Source organism: Chenopodium album, chromosome 18 (genome assembly GCF_948465745.1).
Source record: "Chenopodium album chromosome 18, dcCheAlbu1.1, whole genome shotgun sequence".
NCBI lineage: Eukaryota > Viridiplantae > Streptophyta > Magnoliopsida > Caryophyllales > Amaranthaceae > Chenopodium > Chenopodium album.
The window spans coordinates 11,877,854-11,893,673 of NC_137851.1; the positions used below are offsets into that span (position 1 = coordinate 11,877,854).

General features: G+C 33.7%; 2 protein-coding genes across 2 annotated transcripts; both read left to right on the top strand.

The window, feature by feature from the left end:
- The first annotated feature begins 744 nt into the window (after nt 1-744).
- LOC145593094 (elongation factor Tu, mitochondrial-like) lies at nt 745-7,780 on the top strand. Its single transcript, XM_081649602.1, has 12 exons — nt 745-1,034; nt 2,215-2,290; nt 2,439-2,531; nt 2,617-2,691; nt 3,257-3,361; nt 4,049-4,139; nt 4,292-4,497; nt 4,888-4,971; nt 5,136-5,201; nt 5,295-5,357; nt 6,194-6,434; nt 7,413-7,780. Exons 1-12 carry the CDS (start codon nt 844-846, stop codon nt 7,481-7,483), a joined length of 1,362 nt encoding a protein of 453 aa, XP_081505728.1. The 5' UTR covers nt 745-843; the 3' UTR covers nt 7,484-7,780.
- Nucleotides 7,781-8,778: 998 nt separating this feature from the next.
- Nucleotides 8,779-12,606, top strand: LOC145593095 (replication protein A 32 kDa subunit A-like). Its single transcript, XM_081649603.1, has 10 exons — nt 8,779-8,918; nt 9,020-9,133; nt 9,971-10,068; nt 10,324-10,365; nt 10,444-10,521; nt 11,303-11,381; nt 11,488-11,586; nt 11,673-11,752; nt 12,028-12,096; nt 12,236-12,606. The coding sequence occupies exons 1-10, from the start codon at nt 8,835-8,837 to the stop codon at nt 12,315-12,317; spliced, it is 825 nt and encodes a 274-aa protein (XP_081505729.1). The 5' UTR covers nt 8,779-8,834; the 3' UTR covers nt 12,318-12,606.
- The last annotated feature ends 3,214 nt before the right edge of the window (nt 12,607-15,820 follow it).

A 15,820-nucleotide genomic window follows, 5' to 3' on the forward strand; every position in this document is an offset into this window, starting at 1 on the left:
CAAAAATTATGAAAAGTTGATATTTTGAAAATATATATCGTGACAAATCTAACAATATCTCACATGACTATATTTTTCATTACGTATAAAGCACAAAATACGGTCAAAGAGGAGTGTGTGAATAGTGCTAAAGTCAAAACGTATCAACTAAAAAAAAAAACTGAGGTAGTATTACATATATTAGCCTTTTTATGCACGTGATGCGTGCATTCGTATAATGAATTTCGAAATTGATGAAAAAAAAAAAAAATTTCTACATGGTGGGTGGAGTTGGGTGGTAACTGGTAAGGGTCGACTGGGCAATGGTCGTTTTGATGGCTTAGATGGCGGGGCTTAGTGATGGTGTGGTTTTAAGTAAGGGGTATGTTATTAATTGAATTGATTTAAGCTGTTTTCATCTATTTATTTGTCGTTTAAAAACTAATTTTGACTGAAAAATGGTCCAAACCAGGCTAGAGAGAACCAATACAATCTCAGGGTTGAGAAATGTAAATTTATAGTTTTCTTGACCTGGTCCAAATGTAAATTTCCGGTTTATTTCAAATCCTGAAAATTTAATTAAGTGACAAGACAAAATAAACCCGACTTTGGCGGATCATTTTTTTTTACCAGGTTGGGCTCCAATCCAATAAAGAAACAAACTTAGTAGCCCATTTCATATAATAAAGATAGCCCAAAAAAAGGCCCAAAAACCACACACCACTCTTCTTCCTCCACATTCGAAAGTAAAGAAAAACCCCTAAAAACACAAAATCCTAAAACCCTCAGATTCCATTTTCTGGTGCGGCTAAAACCCTCTTCCGTCCTCATTTCCCCCCAATCTTCTTCCTCAAATCGCCTAAAATGGCATCAATTGCTCTGCGAAACCCTAATTCCAAACGACTACTTTCTTCTTCTTCTCACCAAATCCATTTCTACTCCAACGCTTGTCGAGCTCTTCTCTCTCCTACTTCCGCCATTGTTGAACAAGCTTCCAGAAATGAGTCTTCTTCTCTCTCCTCATGGTTGCGATCTATGGCTACCTTTACACGATCGTATGACTTCTCTTACTCTTTTGATTTGATTTTGTTTGAAAATGTGTGTGTTTTTGTGTTGAGTTAGTAGGAAATGATCTGACATTTGGTGGATGAATTCTTCGAATTTGAAGTTGATTGTGTGTTGATGATCCGTGTGCATCATTTTAGCTCGTCATTTTGAGATCAAGCCTGAATAGTTCATTTTGAAAAAAAATGTTATGTTGATTTTAATAAAAAATTGGGAAATCAACTGTATTTTTGCAATTTTTGGTTAATTGTAAGAAATGCATTTATTATTTTGTTGAAATGATTTGATCTATTGGTAACACATTTTGTAGGATTTTAATTGGATTTTTCAATTAAGTCATTTCAGACATTTAGTGTTTTTTCGCTTGCTTTAGTATGCATTTCAAGGTTAAAGTCAATTTATGACTATCTATACTGAAATCTCGCCATCCCTGTAACATGTAACCCAAGTTATACTAATCACCCCTAATAGATTTGTTATTTACCTGGAAATTCTTGAAGTCAACGTATAGCTCATCTGAAACATAATGATTGTTCAGTAGTTCAAGATGTGATATTGTACCATATGCAGAAAGAGAGTTTTATATTGTTGGAGTTATACGATTATAAAATAGTGTATAAATGGATGAGTGTTAGTTGAATCATCAGCTATTTAATCGTTTCCACTTTTTATAATAGCCACATACTTTGTTAGCCGTGTTAATGATAAGATGATACATGTCTTAATTATGTCTAGAGTTTTGGTTATGTTGTGAATATGACTAGAAATTTAGAGCAATTAGGTTCATGTGCCACATTTGTTATATTTACCGAACCGAACCTGCACAATATAGAGGCATAAATTAAGCTGTCTTGACCAATTAGCTCTCCATTCCACAAGCTGTCAAGTTCTTGAATAAAGATAACTTAGCTCTGAGATATAGAATTCATGAAGGACTTCCTGATTTCATTTCACAACAACAATTTCATGTTGTCAAGTTCCTCATCAATTTTATTTACTTAGTTTGTGATCCCTTTTTCCCAAAATGATTTGAGGTCGGCTAACATTAATCATCATAAGGAATCATAAGATATTAAGGAAAGGGACATAACAAGATAATCAGTTGAAAAAGTTTACCTTTCCTTATTATTTGTAGATTCTTAATTGTTTTTTCTTTCTTTGATGATACAGAAAGCCTCATGTCAACGTAGGAACTATTGGACATGTTGATCATGGGAAGACAACATTGACTGCAGCAATCACTAAGGTGGATTGAGCTATTACTTTTATATTCATTCCTTTGACTTGCTTCTTTATTCTCTCCTGGCTTTGCTGGTAGATGCCTCATATTTTTCCTCTATCATAACTAGGTCAAATAGGATGTATGACTGAAATTGTGATCTTTATTTGGATAGGTTTTGGCAGAAGAAGGGAATGCCAAGGCTGTTGCCTTTGATGAAATTGACAAAGCTCCTGAAGAGAAGAAGAGAGGAATTACCATTGCAACGGTTAGCAGACTGCATTCTTGTCTTAGTGCCTCTTTACTCAACTAAAAATATTTATGATCCAATATCAAACTAATTGATTTTTCAGGCACATGTAGAGTATGAGACTAAAAAGCGACACTATGCACATGTTGATTGTCCTGGACATGCTGATTATGTCAAGGTAAGTAGGGATTTTTTGTTGAAGTGGGTTGGGTGGGTGGGGAGGGGTATAAAAGTTTTGTTTTGGAACATATGATTCTTTTCCATCTTAGCATGAACATTTATTTGTCCAGACTTCAATCTTGCTTTGGCATCTTTGGTGCCATAGGTAGGAGTAGAAACTAGAATATTTTTATAGGTTTTCCTGGAAGTTTCATATACCATTTCTTATGTTCACCTGGAACAGTTTTGTCTTGGTATTCTTGCTAGCTTCTTTGCTTCCATTAGTTGTTCTTGTATTATTGTGAATTTCTTGTTGCCAAGAAACCCTACTGAAAGCTATTATTTTATGGCTTTCTTTCATACATGTTTTCTTCTTTATGTCTTTTGTGTCAGACAGTGAAACAAACATATATCGGTGCCTAGCAATGGAATTTCCCCTTTTTTTAATCTCTTTTAGAGTTTGACATTACATTCCAGAGGAAAATTTTATTAATCAGCCATCATCTGTAATGTTTAGGAGTTGTAAAGGTATGTACATTTCTTGCTGCTTACTTGCTAAAATTTATTTGTTTTGGATTTAACAGAACATGATTACTGGAGCTGCTCAGATGGATGGTGGTATTCTTGTTGTGTCTGCTCCTGACGGGCCCATGCCACAGACCAAGGAGCATATTCTACTTGCTCGTCAGGTGCTTCAATAACTGTTAGAATATCTGCATTATGTACTGGGCTGCATCCCTCTTTCTTGTTCATTTTCTATTTTACATCAGACAGTGCATCCCATGTAATTTCTTGTTTATATTCTTGTACATTGGAAGTATAGCTGTCCCAATATGCCATTTTCAGAACAAGAAAACTGATGAAAGAAAAAAAGCTAATTGATTATGGGTTTTGTATTGACATGAGTCTGGGATACAGTTGTTTGTAAGATTCAAATTGCTGAAACACAAATACACAATTTTGGGTTAGAATTCTAGTAATGAGTCGAAAAATGCTGGCTTTCTGGTCTTTGTAGAGAATGACCATCATTTGAAGAAAAACATCAGGTCGGGGAGTACATGCTCTCTGATTATATACAAGTTTTGGTTGAATCACTGCTGATCATGATAGTATATTACTCTTTCTGCCTTGTGAACAAGCATTATGTTAAATTTTGCACTGAGTTTATGGTGAGTGAAAAATTATGGAGCAAAAATTGGGTGGATGCTGGGCCAAATTTTTAGAAACAAAAGTAGAGAAGAGAAGTTATTTGAAAATAAAATTATTTACTATGGGACTTATGAATAAGATATATATAACTCATGGGATGGTGGGAGTAAGACACTGTCATATTCAACTAGCTAAATGTTTTAATTTGTTTCTCATTTTCCTTGTAGGTTGGTGTGCCGTCATTGGTTTGTTTTTTGAACAAAGTGGATGCTGTTGATGACCCAGAGTTAATTGAGTTGGTAGAAATGGAACTCCGTGGTAAGTTTAAAAACTTTGAACTTATGAACTATTTTAGGATTATTGCCAGAAATAAATAAGTAGTGGATTTTTTTTAGTAATGATCTATGTATTAGCAATTTGCTTTAACACGACTTTGTTTGTCTGTTTATGCAATATTTTGGGGGCTTTAGAACTTCTCAGCTTCTACAAATTCCCTGGGGATGACATCCCTATTATTAGGGGTTCAGCCTTGTCTGCCTTGCAAGGCACAAATGATGAAATTGGGAGGCAAGCCATCCTGAAGCTCATGGATGCTGTTGATGATTATATTCCCGACCCTGTCCGTGTTCTTGACAAACCTTTCTTGATGCCAGTTGAGGATGTTTTCTCGATTCAGGTACGTGAGACTTATGTCGGTTTTTTCTAAAGAATAAAGAGTTATTGACATTTGCTGCTTGCTTACTTGTTATATTGTTAGGCATAGTTGGTATATGAGTGTGTACTTGATATTGTTTGAAATTGATATTCTAAACATGAAGAGCGTGTGAATGTTACATAGTGAGGATGTGCTTAACTGCTTACTATTTTGTGAGTTATAAGGTAGACAGTAATAGTGTAATACCATGAATGCTATAAATAATATTGGTAGAGCAACTGACATTAGTTACTGTGCTAAGTTGCTAACCTTCTCGTAAACTGAGGTTTGTTGCTGACACCTCATTATATGTAAACTAGTGGTGAGATGGCCTACATTAGCGAAGCTGATTTTTATTATCTCCTGACGCAGGGACGTGGAACAGTGGTGACTGGTCGTGTTGAACAGGGCATGATCAAAGTTGGAGAGGACGTAGAGATTTTGGGGTTGATGCCGGTACAGTTGAAACTTGTTGCTATGCTTTTTATAATATGATGAGCTGTTTGAAACCTAAAACTTATGCATGCTTTACAATTCTTTTGGTGGATGTTCTTGAAGATGTTTTCTTTCCTTTAAACTGTAACTAGTGTTTTATCTTGATCCTACTGTTTAAACTACAGGGTGGTCCAGTGAAAACTACGGTGACTGGTGTGGAGATGTTTAAGAAAATTTTGGATCACGGTCAGGTAAATTATTAAAGTTGATTTTTGCAATTTGGATATTTGTTATATTATTTATGTTATGTGAACTAAAAATTCTGCATGTATAACATATTCTAGGCTGGAGACAATGTGGGTCTTCTTTTGCGTGGACTGAAGAGGGAAGATGTACAGCGAGGACAGGTACATTGATCTAGTCTGTTTTTTTAACCTCACATTCTCATCTCACTTTCTACTCCGAATTCCCCCCCCCCCCCCCCCTCTCTTTCTTCCCACACGCACAAAAAAAATAATTTCAGAAGAACATCGTGTCCTCTATGATGATAGTTTCACTTGAATTTTTAACACTGTTTTCTGGCTTATTTATTCTTATTCTTATTTTTTTTTTATACAAATAACTTTGATGTAATCTTGGTTTATGAACTCGTAATTGAAGATGAGTGTTAAAGACCTTATAAGGGTCTGATAATCAGTATGATATTAGAGGATTACTTCAGGGCTTTTCATAAGTCAAGGATAATGTCATACTCATGGGGCCATAGATGCTTAGCCATTTACAAGGTACTAATGAGAAGCAAGGCAACTATAAGTCTATAACCATACCTTAATTGCTCAAATGGCATCACACTAAAGATAATAGTTGAGTTCCTAATGTCTTAAAGGGGAAAACTCCAAGTATAGGATGGATTAGGAAAGAAACCAATTCAAATACTGGATGGATAAGGAAAGAAATTATGGAAGGCATTTGATACTTTATATTTGGTTCAACCTACCGCTTTTTGTTATCATTTATGTGAATTAGTAAAGAAATTATACAAGGCATTTGAAGGACCTGTAAGACTAGCAAAATGCTTGGACTTGCTATGGTTTCTCATGAAATATTATACTCTTTGTTTCTATTTCTCCAAATGTAAGTCAAAGTTGTGTTTACCTACATTTTTAATGCTGAACTTCAGTTTGTGCTTGACACTAAATCATTAAGCTGCTATTGATGTGCTCTTATCTCTTGATTACTTTAGGTGGTTGCTAAACCAGGAAGTTGCAAAACATTCAAAAGGTTTGAAGCAGAAATATATGTTCTCACCAAGGATGAAGGTGGTCGTCATACAGCCTTTGTCTCCAACTACAGGCCTCAGTTCTATTTGAGAACAGCAGATGTTACTGGCAAAATTGAGTTGCCAGAAGAAGTAAAGATGGTTTTGCCTGGTGACAATGTGACTGCTACTTTTGAATTGATATCACCTGTTCCTCTTGAACCAGGTATGAAGCTCTTTTGTACCATTGCATAAGCTATGATGTTGTGTGGTTTGGTTTAAGACTGTAACTTCAATGCTAGTGTCTGTGGCTGTTAATCATATAAATGGCTTGTCTTTTCATCTCATTGGTTTGGCTAGATCCTAGTTTGGCTAGCTATAGCCATTCTGAATTTCTGTACGTGGTAGAATAAATAAGCAATAAAAGTGGACTTTAGTTTGATGAGCTGTAAATTAAAACTTTTGTTCCCAAAAAAAAGAAAAAAGAACTGTAAATAGTGACAAGTTAGTTAAAATGCTGCACAGAAACAGTAGTTTGTGACAAAAATTGTATTATGAAAATTGCAGCCTCTTTTTTTAAACTTTCTCTGTCCCCTCTCTTTTTCCCCGATGAGAGGATGAGTTTTTACCAGAAATTTGGATTTGGGAGAGTGACTATTATCGAATTAATTGTACGATGTTCTCTTGGATTAGTAAGTGGCTTGATAGGAGTCAAAGATGTATGTTCTTTTTTGCAAAACTCAATACTGTATATCTGCAATGGAAATTTTCGTAACCTTGCCCTTTGTTCTGAGGTTCTGACCATTGTAGTAAGAAGAGATTATGTGATTTTTGATCTTTGATTGAGCTGTTTGCTGACAACTTTCACTTGGGAAACCCGCCCATATGGACCTTTGTGAGTGCTGAGTGATTAAAGAGAGTGTATACTTTACGAGTCATGCTTCTTGGATTTAGTGATTTAATTTAATGAAATGTTGGTTACTTCTGGAGATCTCAGGAGTATGTGATGAATCTAGCAGAATCCAGTGATACATGGAGTCAATGAAGCCTGCTTAACAAATTTCTATTCCAAAAAATCATTAGTGATAAACTAGATAGTTGGTTCTGCTCTTGTTTGAATACTTTAACTTTGTCAGGTTCTTGTTATGTTAAATAAAATTATATTCCTCTGATGTAGTAGCACTAACTCATTGTCTTCGAACAGGGCAAAGATTTGCTTTGAGGGAGGGAGGTCGAACAGTTGGTGCTGGTGTGGTTTCTAAAGTTATCAGCTAGAGAAGTGCCATGGTTGGACGTAAAGAAAGTTGAAGTTGGATACTTGGATTTCACACCAGGGATGCCGTGTTTTTGAAGACGAGTCTGGATCCTTGTACTTTTGAATTTGACATGAAAAGTAGTAGGAATCATTTAAAATCTGATAGAATTGATCTCTTTATCAAGCAAATGCTCACTTTGTAGTTCACAAGAAACGCTCATAATTCAACCGGTTTTGATGGTTGAGTAAATAATTTTCTTGGAGTTGCATAATTGTTACCATTGGCCACACTAATCAATTAAGTCTTTGATTTTGTATGTCAATGCATGTATACTAGACTAATGGACTTAGTCCCACCGATCACTGTGCACCCCAAGGCAGGATGTGTTCCACCTGGAGCACAATGCTCCTATAATCCCCAAACTTTCCAGAAATCAGACTGTTTACGACTTGGTTTTACCAACTACTGGTTACTGCATTTACGGAGTTATGAATTGCTCTTCATGTTTCGTAGATAAAGTATTGGAAATTTGGGAATATGCAATTCTATCAGCATACCTAGAACTCTTTTAAAAGGTCACATTTTTAAGTGCCTTGACATGTATCCTCAGTTCTTGCCGCGTTCAATGTTGTGCACACAAACATGACAAAATTTGTTTACCCAACCTAAGAATGATCTGAAAGCTGAACACAATTGCCCTAAACTTGCTATGAAATGGATCAAACTTAACCGGCTTTGTAAAGTACTTACACTCCTATGAACCTATCATTCCATATTTCCATATACACCCGGGATTATTTGCTTATTAATTTTCGCTCATTCAATAATTGAGCAAATATCCCCTGGTGTACAGAACACATTTTCCATTTTATCTTTATTTTTTGAAATTTTAGAATGATAACTCTATACTATGAAGTACTCTATATTCTTTCCATCCCCTTAATGTTTGTCTTATTTCCCTTTTTAGTTTATTTCTTTAGATTTGACCCGATATTATTTTTTTTGTTATAGGGACCACAACTTTACTTTCACAAATACTTCATTTAATCTCACCATTTTTTTTAGTTTCGTCAACTCTTTTCAACCGCAAATGAAAAAACCTTTACCCTTTTCAGAGCGAAAGAAAGGAGAGGAGCATCAATCTAACCCCTAATAAAAGAAAAAGAAAAAGGGAGGTTTTTAAAATCTTCATCATCAACAAGAAAAAAACAGAAAAGGCGGGAAAACCAACAAAAAATGGCGCTAAAAACATCCACTTACCTCTATGGCATAAATAACCCTCTCCTCCACCATTTTCCCCCATTTCAATTCAAACTCCCAAACTCACTCTTTCTCTCTCAAGAATAACTTTCTCTCTCTAAAATATCAAGATGATGTTCTCTCAAAGCCAGTACGACAATGGTTTCTCATCTTCTCAATTCACTCAATCTGATTCCACTCCTTCTCCTGCTAAAGTATAACCTAATCCCCTTTTTTCGCGATTTTTTTCCCAATTATTTTCATTTAATTATGGAATTATTTAATATTGATTTTGATTTTGATTTTGGATGAGCAGAGTAGAGATCCGCAGGGAACAATTCCAGTAACAGTGAAGCAAATCAGCCAAGCTTCTCACTCCAACGCCTACGATAAATCCAGTTTCAACCTCGACGGCGTCGATGTCACCAACGTAACATTTCTTCCTCATTATTGTCTAAATTTTTTGTTGATTTTATGCATGATTACTCAGTTTTGCTTCTCAAGCTGAAAATTTTGGAATTGAATTTTTGATTGATCTAGGGTTTTTGATTTGAATTGAATTGCAAATTGCTGTTTTTTCTTTCTGATGCAATATGTTGAAGATTTTAAGATTGATTTGTGATATATATTGAATTATAGTTGCTATTTTTTAAAAAAAAAAATATTGGAAATGTTTTAGGTAAAAAAAAATGTTATGTGATAGATGTAAATGACTTTTATGGAACATTTATATTTTGAAGTCAACCTACTATTAGAAGGTTTACGTATATTTTTTTGCTGTATGTTTTATAAGTATGTGTTTTGAAATGTTAAAGAAAGTAATTTTGGTCTTAGCCTTTTAGTATCAAATTGAATCCTAAGTGAACATGAGTAAAAATACTAAGAACATCCTTGTAACTAATACTTCTAGAATTTGGTTCGGCAAGGCAGCAAGTGTTGTGTGCGCTTCTTAGCTTGTACGAATATTGTAAGGCTATTCATATATACTCCATTTTAACCAATGTTGGTGATTATATTATAATACAAGAAAATTCATAAAAATGTAGGATCTTAAAATTGTTTCGATGTATAGTTTTTTATATATCAACATTTTATAATTTTACCTATTGGGATAAGGACAAGTTTGATGTTAGGATTGTTTAAGGATTTAAAGTCACCTTTTGGAGTAAGGTGATTCACATTATCTAAATTGTTGAATTTACATGTTCTATTCTTGTATGCTTACAACATTTGAGATTATTTTTGGTCAATTGTTTAATGGTTCCAGGTTAAATTGGTGGGAATGGTACTTGATAAAACAGAAAAGGTGACTGATGTATCGTTCACCCTTGATGATGGAACTGGACGTATTGGATGTAAAAGATGGTAACGTTTTCCATTCCATTGGTTTGAGTTTTTCAATGATATAACATGCTTTTTTTAATCATTTGTGTCAACATGAAGATGAAATGATTATTTTCATTTTTAAGAATTGAGCTCAACACTTTTGAGTAATCTGTAGTATCTGTATTTTGAATGAGGGTTGTGTTTGAATTGGTGAATTCTAATGGTGTGAAGGTCTTGTTTGTCTTTCTTGCTTGACTTGTTAATGTTTTACATTCTTGCTCAATTTCTGTCCAGGCTGAATGAACCTTTCGATAGGAAGCAAATGGAGGTTATTGAGTAAGTAAATGACTTAAATTTGTTGTGTCTTGTTGTTTGCCTCAATGCCTAATGGTGAGATGGTTTTGTTTGCAACAGAGAGGGCATGTATTTTCGGCTAGTTGGTCACTTAAGGAACACCAGAGGCTACAATGAAATAGCTGTGTTTAACATGCGGTATGTCTTAAAATCCTTTTTTCATATTCCTTTAATTTTTTAAATCATGTTACTATATGGTGATCTCACATTCTCGCCTTGTAGTTAATTGAGGACAGCAAAATTTTGTGTAAACAATTATAATGGCTTAATAATATAAGTTTGTTGCATTAAAAATTGCAGAAATAACTTCTTGTTGTTCAAGTGATTATTGCCTTTTTTCATATTGTTGCTTAGTACATCCTTGAAGATGCTTGTTTGTTATTTCTTGTTGTTCAAGTGATTATTGACTTTTTTCATATTGTTGCTTAGTACATCCTTGAAGATGCTTGTTTGTTATTGGCCCTTGTCATGGAACAGGGTGAATTTTAAATTAAATGAGTGTTTAACTTTTCGCCAAGGTATTGAAACAAGTTTATGGCCTAATAGTTATACTGTAATAGGTTATGCAGGCACAAAATTTGTTTCTGGTAAATGTTGCTGATTTTCAAGATTTCATTTATTGTTGTGGTGTTTGTGGATTCTGATTAATTTCACTTTGAATTTTGAAGAATTGAAGGAAGCCATGATAAAACATTTTTATTTTAGAAATAGCAGCCTAGATGTTTCACTGAGGGCTCATGTAATTTTATAAGTTTATAAGAGGGGGTGCAATAACCTTCAAAAAATGCAGCCTTCAGAACACTAGGCCAATCCTATCATTCTGAAATGTCTTGTTACTTGTAATTCATTGAATGTTAGCCAGACGTTAATTATAGTTTGTAATTGTATGGCAATCTGGTGACTAATTTGGTGCTTGCAGGCCTATCATTAATTTTAACGAGGTTACCCTCCATCATGTAGAGTGCATTCACCAGCATATTGTCAACCACAAGTCACAGGTAGATTATTTTTATCTCCACCACAGGGCTTCCACAAGTTCAGGAATATTGTATTTGCAGTGCGAATTTAATCTCACTTTGCATGTACTTATTTGTACTTAAGCAGAAAGGGGACTCCCTCACTCAAGGTCAGACAATGGAATCATCGCATAGCACTCCAGTCAAAGTTGAATCCAATGGAATTCACTCATCTCCACCTAATCAAGTAAACTTGAGACACCAATGATTGTTATCAGCTTGCTTGCTCTAATTTATCTTGCACTTTTTCTAATTATTCTTTTTCTACTACAGTTCTCAATGCAAATGAGTGTTGATGGCTTAAAAGACATTGATCAGAGGATACTTGATTATTTAATGCAATCTTCAAGCCTGTAAGTTGTGAATCACTTTAAAATCCCTTATCTTTTCATGTTTTGGACTGCAAGTTTCGTTGTCTAGATAGATGTTTGTTCCATTTTTCTGTTGATGCTTCAATTGTGCTACTTTCTATCCTCTTTTTTCCATAATATGTGGGAATGTTTCTTTGCAAGTTAAATAATTCACATTTCTAGTTTTATGTGCAAATCAAAGTCCCTTTGGTACTGCTTCATGCCTAATCACATTGGCGCTTTATATGCTGTTTCACTGAAAATTTGCATTCTTTTAGGGCCCAAGAAAAGGGTGTACACAGGGATGAAATTGCTCGGCATTTAAAGATTCCAGTGGAGAAGCTCATGTAATCCTTCTCTCTATCATTACTTCTCTTACACAATCCCCTTACCCCTCTAAAGTAGTTTGTAGATATAAAATTAAAAGATGAGAAGCATGCCTCATTAGTCATAACATATGACCTGTTGTTTTCCTGCTGTTCTTAGGGAATCCATCCCATGTTTGGAGGATGAAGGCTTAATATACTCTACAATCGATGAATTTCACTTCAAGCCTACTGCTGCATAAATCCATATTTTGGCAATGGACCAGGGAGAGGATGGCTATAATATACTAATTAAGGTTGAATCCTATGCATGTTCTGTTATTACTGTATTAGTATTAGTACTGACATAATCAGTTCAGGTTTCATATCTAGTAGCATTTTTTACTTTTTATTTTTTTGCCCTGAAGGAATCATATCTAGTAACATAGCTCCTGTTTTGTAGTATGATATATGTATATGTTGGCATTCGATCAATAACTGCACAAATTGAAGTAAGGGATGTTTCATCTAGTAGAATTTTACTACCCTTGTAAGTTGGAATATGAATTGTCCTTAAAATTTGTTCCTCATGATATTGTAGTTTTTTGATATAAAATCAGTTTACTTGTAAGTTATGTATATGCACCATATATGTGGATGTATATGCATATGACCAGAAGCACAGGTTGCTGCCATCAATAATGAGATTGGACCTTGTATAATTGCTACTCTTGTTTGATCAGTCATCAACGAAATTCATCTATTAAGAGGCAAGCTTGACCATCAAGTCTTTGCAACAAATATATCTCAGGCTTTGAAGTTTTTCATAACCATAAACCAATATGTTAGTCTTATTTTGCTAAGAGTAAAACATGGCAAATGCACAATAAAACCATACAAGCTTATTTAAAATGTAAGCTAATTTAAAATGTGCATTAAAAACCATGTAAAATAGATAATGAGTAGTGATAAAATTTTCTGGCCGTTTGTTTCTATAGTTATAAATAAAAAAAATACTACCCTATGTTTGCTCCTTGTGCACCTTTTTTCCTTATCATTACCCACTTTTGACTCTCATTCCTTGATCTTTTCCCACCTTTCTCTTGATAATCCCATAAGTTTTCTCATTTAATTTAATTGATTTCCCTATTAGAATGAGTTTAAATATTTCTCCCTTTTTTTATTATTTATTTTTAACAAGACTCATTCTAGTTGATTTTTTGAAAACAATTCTTGTAAAATATATAATTTGTCCAATTACAATCACAAAACTAGTGTTTTTTTTATTTTTTTATTTTTTTTTTATTTTTACTATTGATCATTTTGAACTTTTTTCATTTAAATGTATTGGTCTTTTTAAGAAAAAATAGTAAGTGAATATGGTCAAGAAGTGTCGAAGACAATTTCAAGATGCTCAAGTAGTCAAAGAGTCAAGCTTCCAATCCAACTGTAAAAAAAGGGGTCGCTTTTTGCCACCTCCCCTCATCTCTAACATCCACTCCCAAAATAAAAGAAAAAGATATTGCAATCTTTTTCTGTTTTTTCATGGACAATTCTAAACCTATCTTCTCATTCTTGGGTTGAAAGTGCCATTACAAGAATGATATGGAACTGGACCACTTATACAGTTGGATTCACAAATATCCTTTAACCACAAAAGTTAGATTTTAGCTTTTTAATCCAATAAATGAATTGGTAGGGTCATTACCTTTTCATATCTTGATTCTTTTCTCAATAGTGGATTAAAGAGAATATAAGTTTAAATAATAAATTATGAAGATGAGTATCCATCATTTGATAGGTCCATACATATATGTGGTGTGCCAAAGTGATTCATCATAGACAAGCATATATAGACATATAGTTGTTTGAAGAAAAGACCTAAAATATGAGTGACTATTTGGTCATTAAGTGGTGAGTTCGAATTACAACCCTTAGCCTCGATCTTGTGACCTAATAAAAGATTAAGATTCGCAGATTAAATTTAAAACGAATTTATTATGGGTGGAATTACATAATTATCCTTTAAGTTGAAATTTCACTTACTCTAAGATAAGTCTTTACTAGACATCAGCATATTAAATGGTGAATACTTTAGGTGATATCACATGTGTTTAAAATTAAATGGTGATAGTTTAGGTGATATCACAAATATCTTGGTTTTCAACTTGTAGGAGTAATTTTAGAAAACGAAATGCTTTTAGAAGAATCTAGAAATGGTGAAAATGCGAGGCAAAAAATAGCATTGTACAGAAAGATCTATAAATGAGACAAAGAAAGTGCATGAAACATTCTTAAAGGATTGACACAAGATATATTATGATGGAAACACTAGTAAGTTTGGTGAAGAAAGTGCATGGACCAATATGTAGAACTATAAATAGCATGCATACATCATCTTTGGGTGTAGAAATAATACGGAGTAGTGTTCTACCGAAGTTATTGGATAGTGAGCTAAGAGCTCCCACAACATTGGGAAGTAGTACTCAATAAAGGGGAGGATCTTCATTTTAGGGCTCATGAGGGCTCGACCTCAAGTAATTTTATGAAGTGATCATCGAAATTTTAAAAAAATTATTATCTTAAATATTGATATAGAATTTTATATGTCACAATGATTAAGTATTTATTTATATTTTTAATTATAGCTTGAAGGTTTAAATCCTGCCCCCATAAATGCTCATCTTAAGTACAAGTGTAGGTGTGGAGTAAGTTTTCCACCAAAATATTGAGTACAATTTGCAATGTAATCAAGTATATGTATGTAATTTATGGAAATTTTAATTTGTTTTAATTTACTCCGCATTATATTTGGTCCCATTAAACTTTAGTGTGCATCCATATTTTATCACAACTCAGAAGTACAAATTACAGTAACTAGTTTGAGTAGCCCTTTTCAGCAATAATGAACTTAATAACTACCCCTCGAAAAAAAAAAAAAAAAAAAAAAAAAAAAAAACTTAAATGAGATGATCCAACCTCCAATCCAATAGTGAGAAGAGCAGCTCCTTTGTTTTGCTTGCCACTTCTCATCTCTGACATCCCTTCTCAATATAGAACTCATGTTGTCTAAAAATGTTGTCAAACTCAAATTGATGCATTTTCTTTTTAACTTTATTTCAAGTGCATTTCCTATCTTTATTCTTTAAGGTTTAAACTAGAATGATTTATAATTTTTGCTATAACATGCTATCTAGTTATCCTCTATAAAATATCAAACAAGAATCAACTTTTCAATTGAATACCTTTACAAAAATATCTTGATATTCCTTACACTATCAAGTTTAAGAGTCTTTTCACCTTAAAATTTAAATAAAGGATAATTAATGATGCTATATTGTTTATGTTATTGGACCAACTCAACCAAAAGCTTAAACACCCATACCTGGTGCGAATTAATTCCACTTTAAAGGAGGGGCAGATGAGATTCGAACGCGTGACCTTTGTGTCACGTTGGCTCCGATACCATGTTAGTGGACCAATTCAACCAAAAGCTTAAACTAATGGTTGAGATCCAGGAATATGTTTTATACTCTATTAGTTTATTTAATAGATCTTCTATGCAACACGCACGTTTATATATACAATTTGTTGCGGAATTTATAACATACAATAGTTTAAAAAGGTCATCATTAGAAATAGGTAAGACTAACAAAGAGGCAAAAGGTAGATACATGCACGATTTTACACTCACGTCCAAGATCCGTTTGTATGATCACTTAAAGCTCTCAATGAAAAAAAAAAAAACAAAGTATCCAAATAATTC

Excerpts from the sequence above, each read along its gene's own strand:
- LOC145593094 (XM_081649602.1), top strand. The coding sequence starts at position 844 with ATGGCATCAATTGCTCTGCGAAACCCTAATTCCAAACGACTACTTTCT. Across the intron at positions 2,692-3,256 it reads GACATGCTGATTATGTCAAG|AACATGATTACTGGAGCTGC; the intron begins GTAAGTAGGGAT and ends TGGATTTAACAG. Across the intron at positions 5,358-6,193 it reads AAGATGTACAGCGAGGACAG|GTGGTTGCTAAACCAGGAAG; the intron begins GTACATTGATCT and ends TGATTACTTTAG.
- LOC145593095 (XM_081649603.1), top strand. The coding sequence starts at position 8,835 with ATGATGTTCTCTCAAAGCCAGTACGACAATGGTTTCTCATCTTCTCAA. Across the intron at positions 9,134-9,970 it reads ACGGCGTCGATGTCACCAAC|GTTAAATTGGTGGGAATGGT; the intron begins GTAACATTTCTT and ends TAATGGTTCCAG. Across the intron at positions 11,382-11,487 it reads TTGTCAACCACAAGTCACAG|AAAGGGGACTCCCTCACTCA; the intron begins GTAGATTATTTT and ends GTACTTAAGCAG.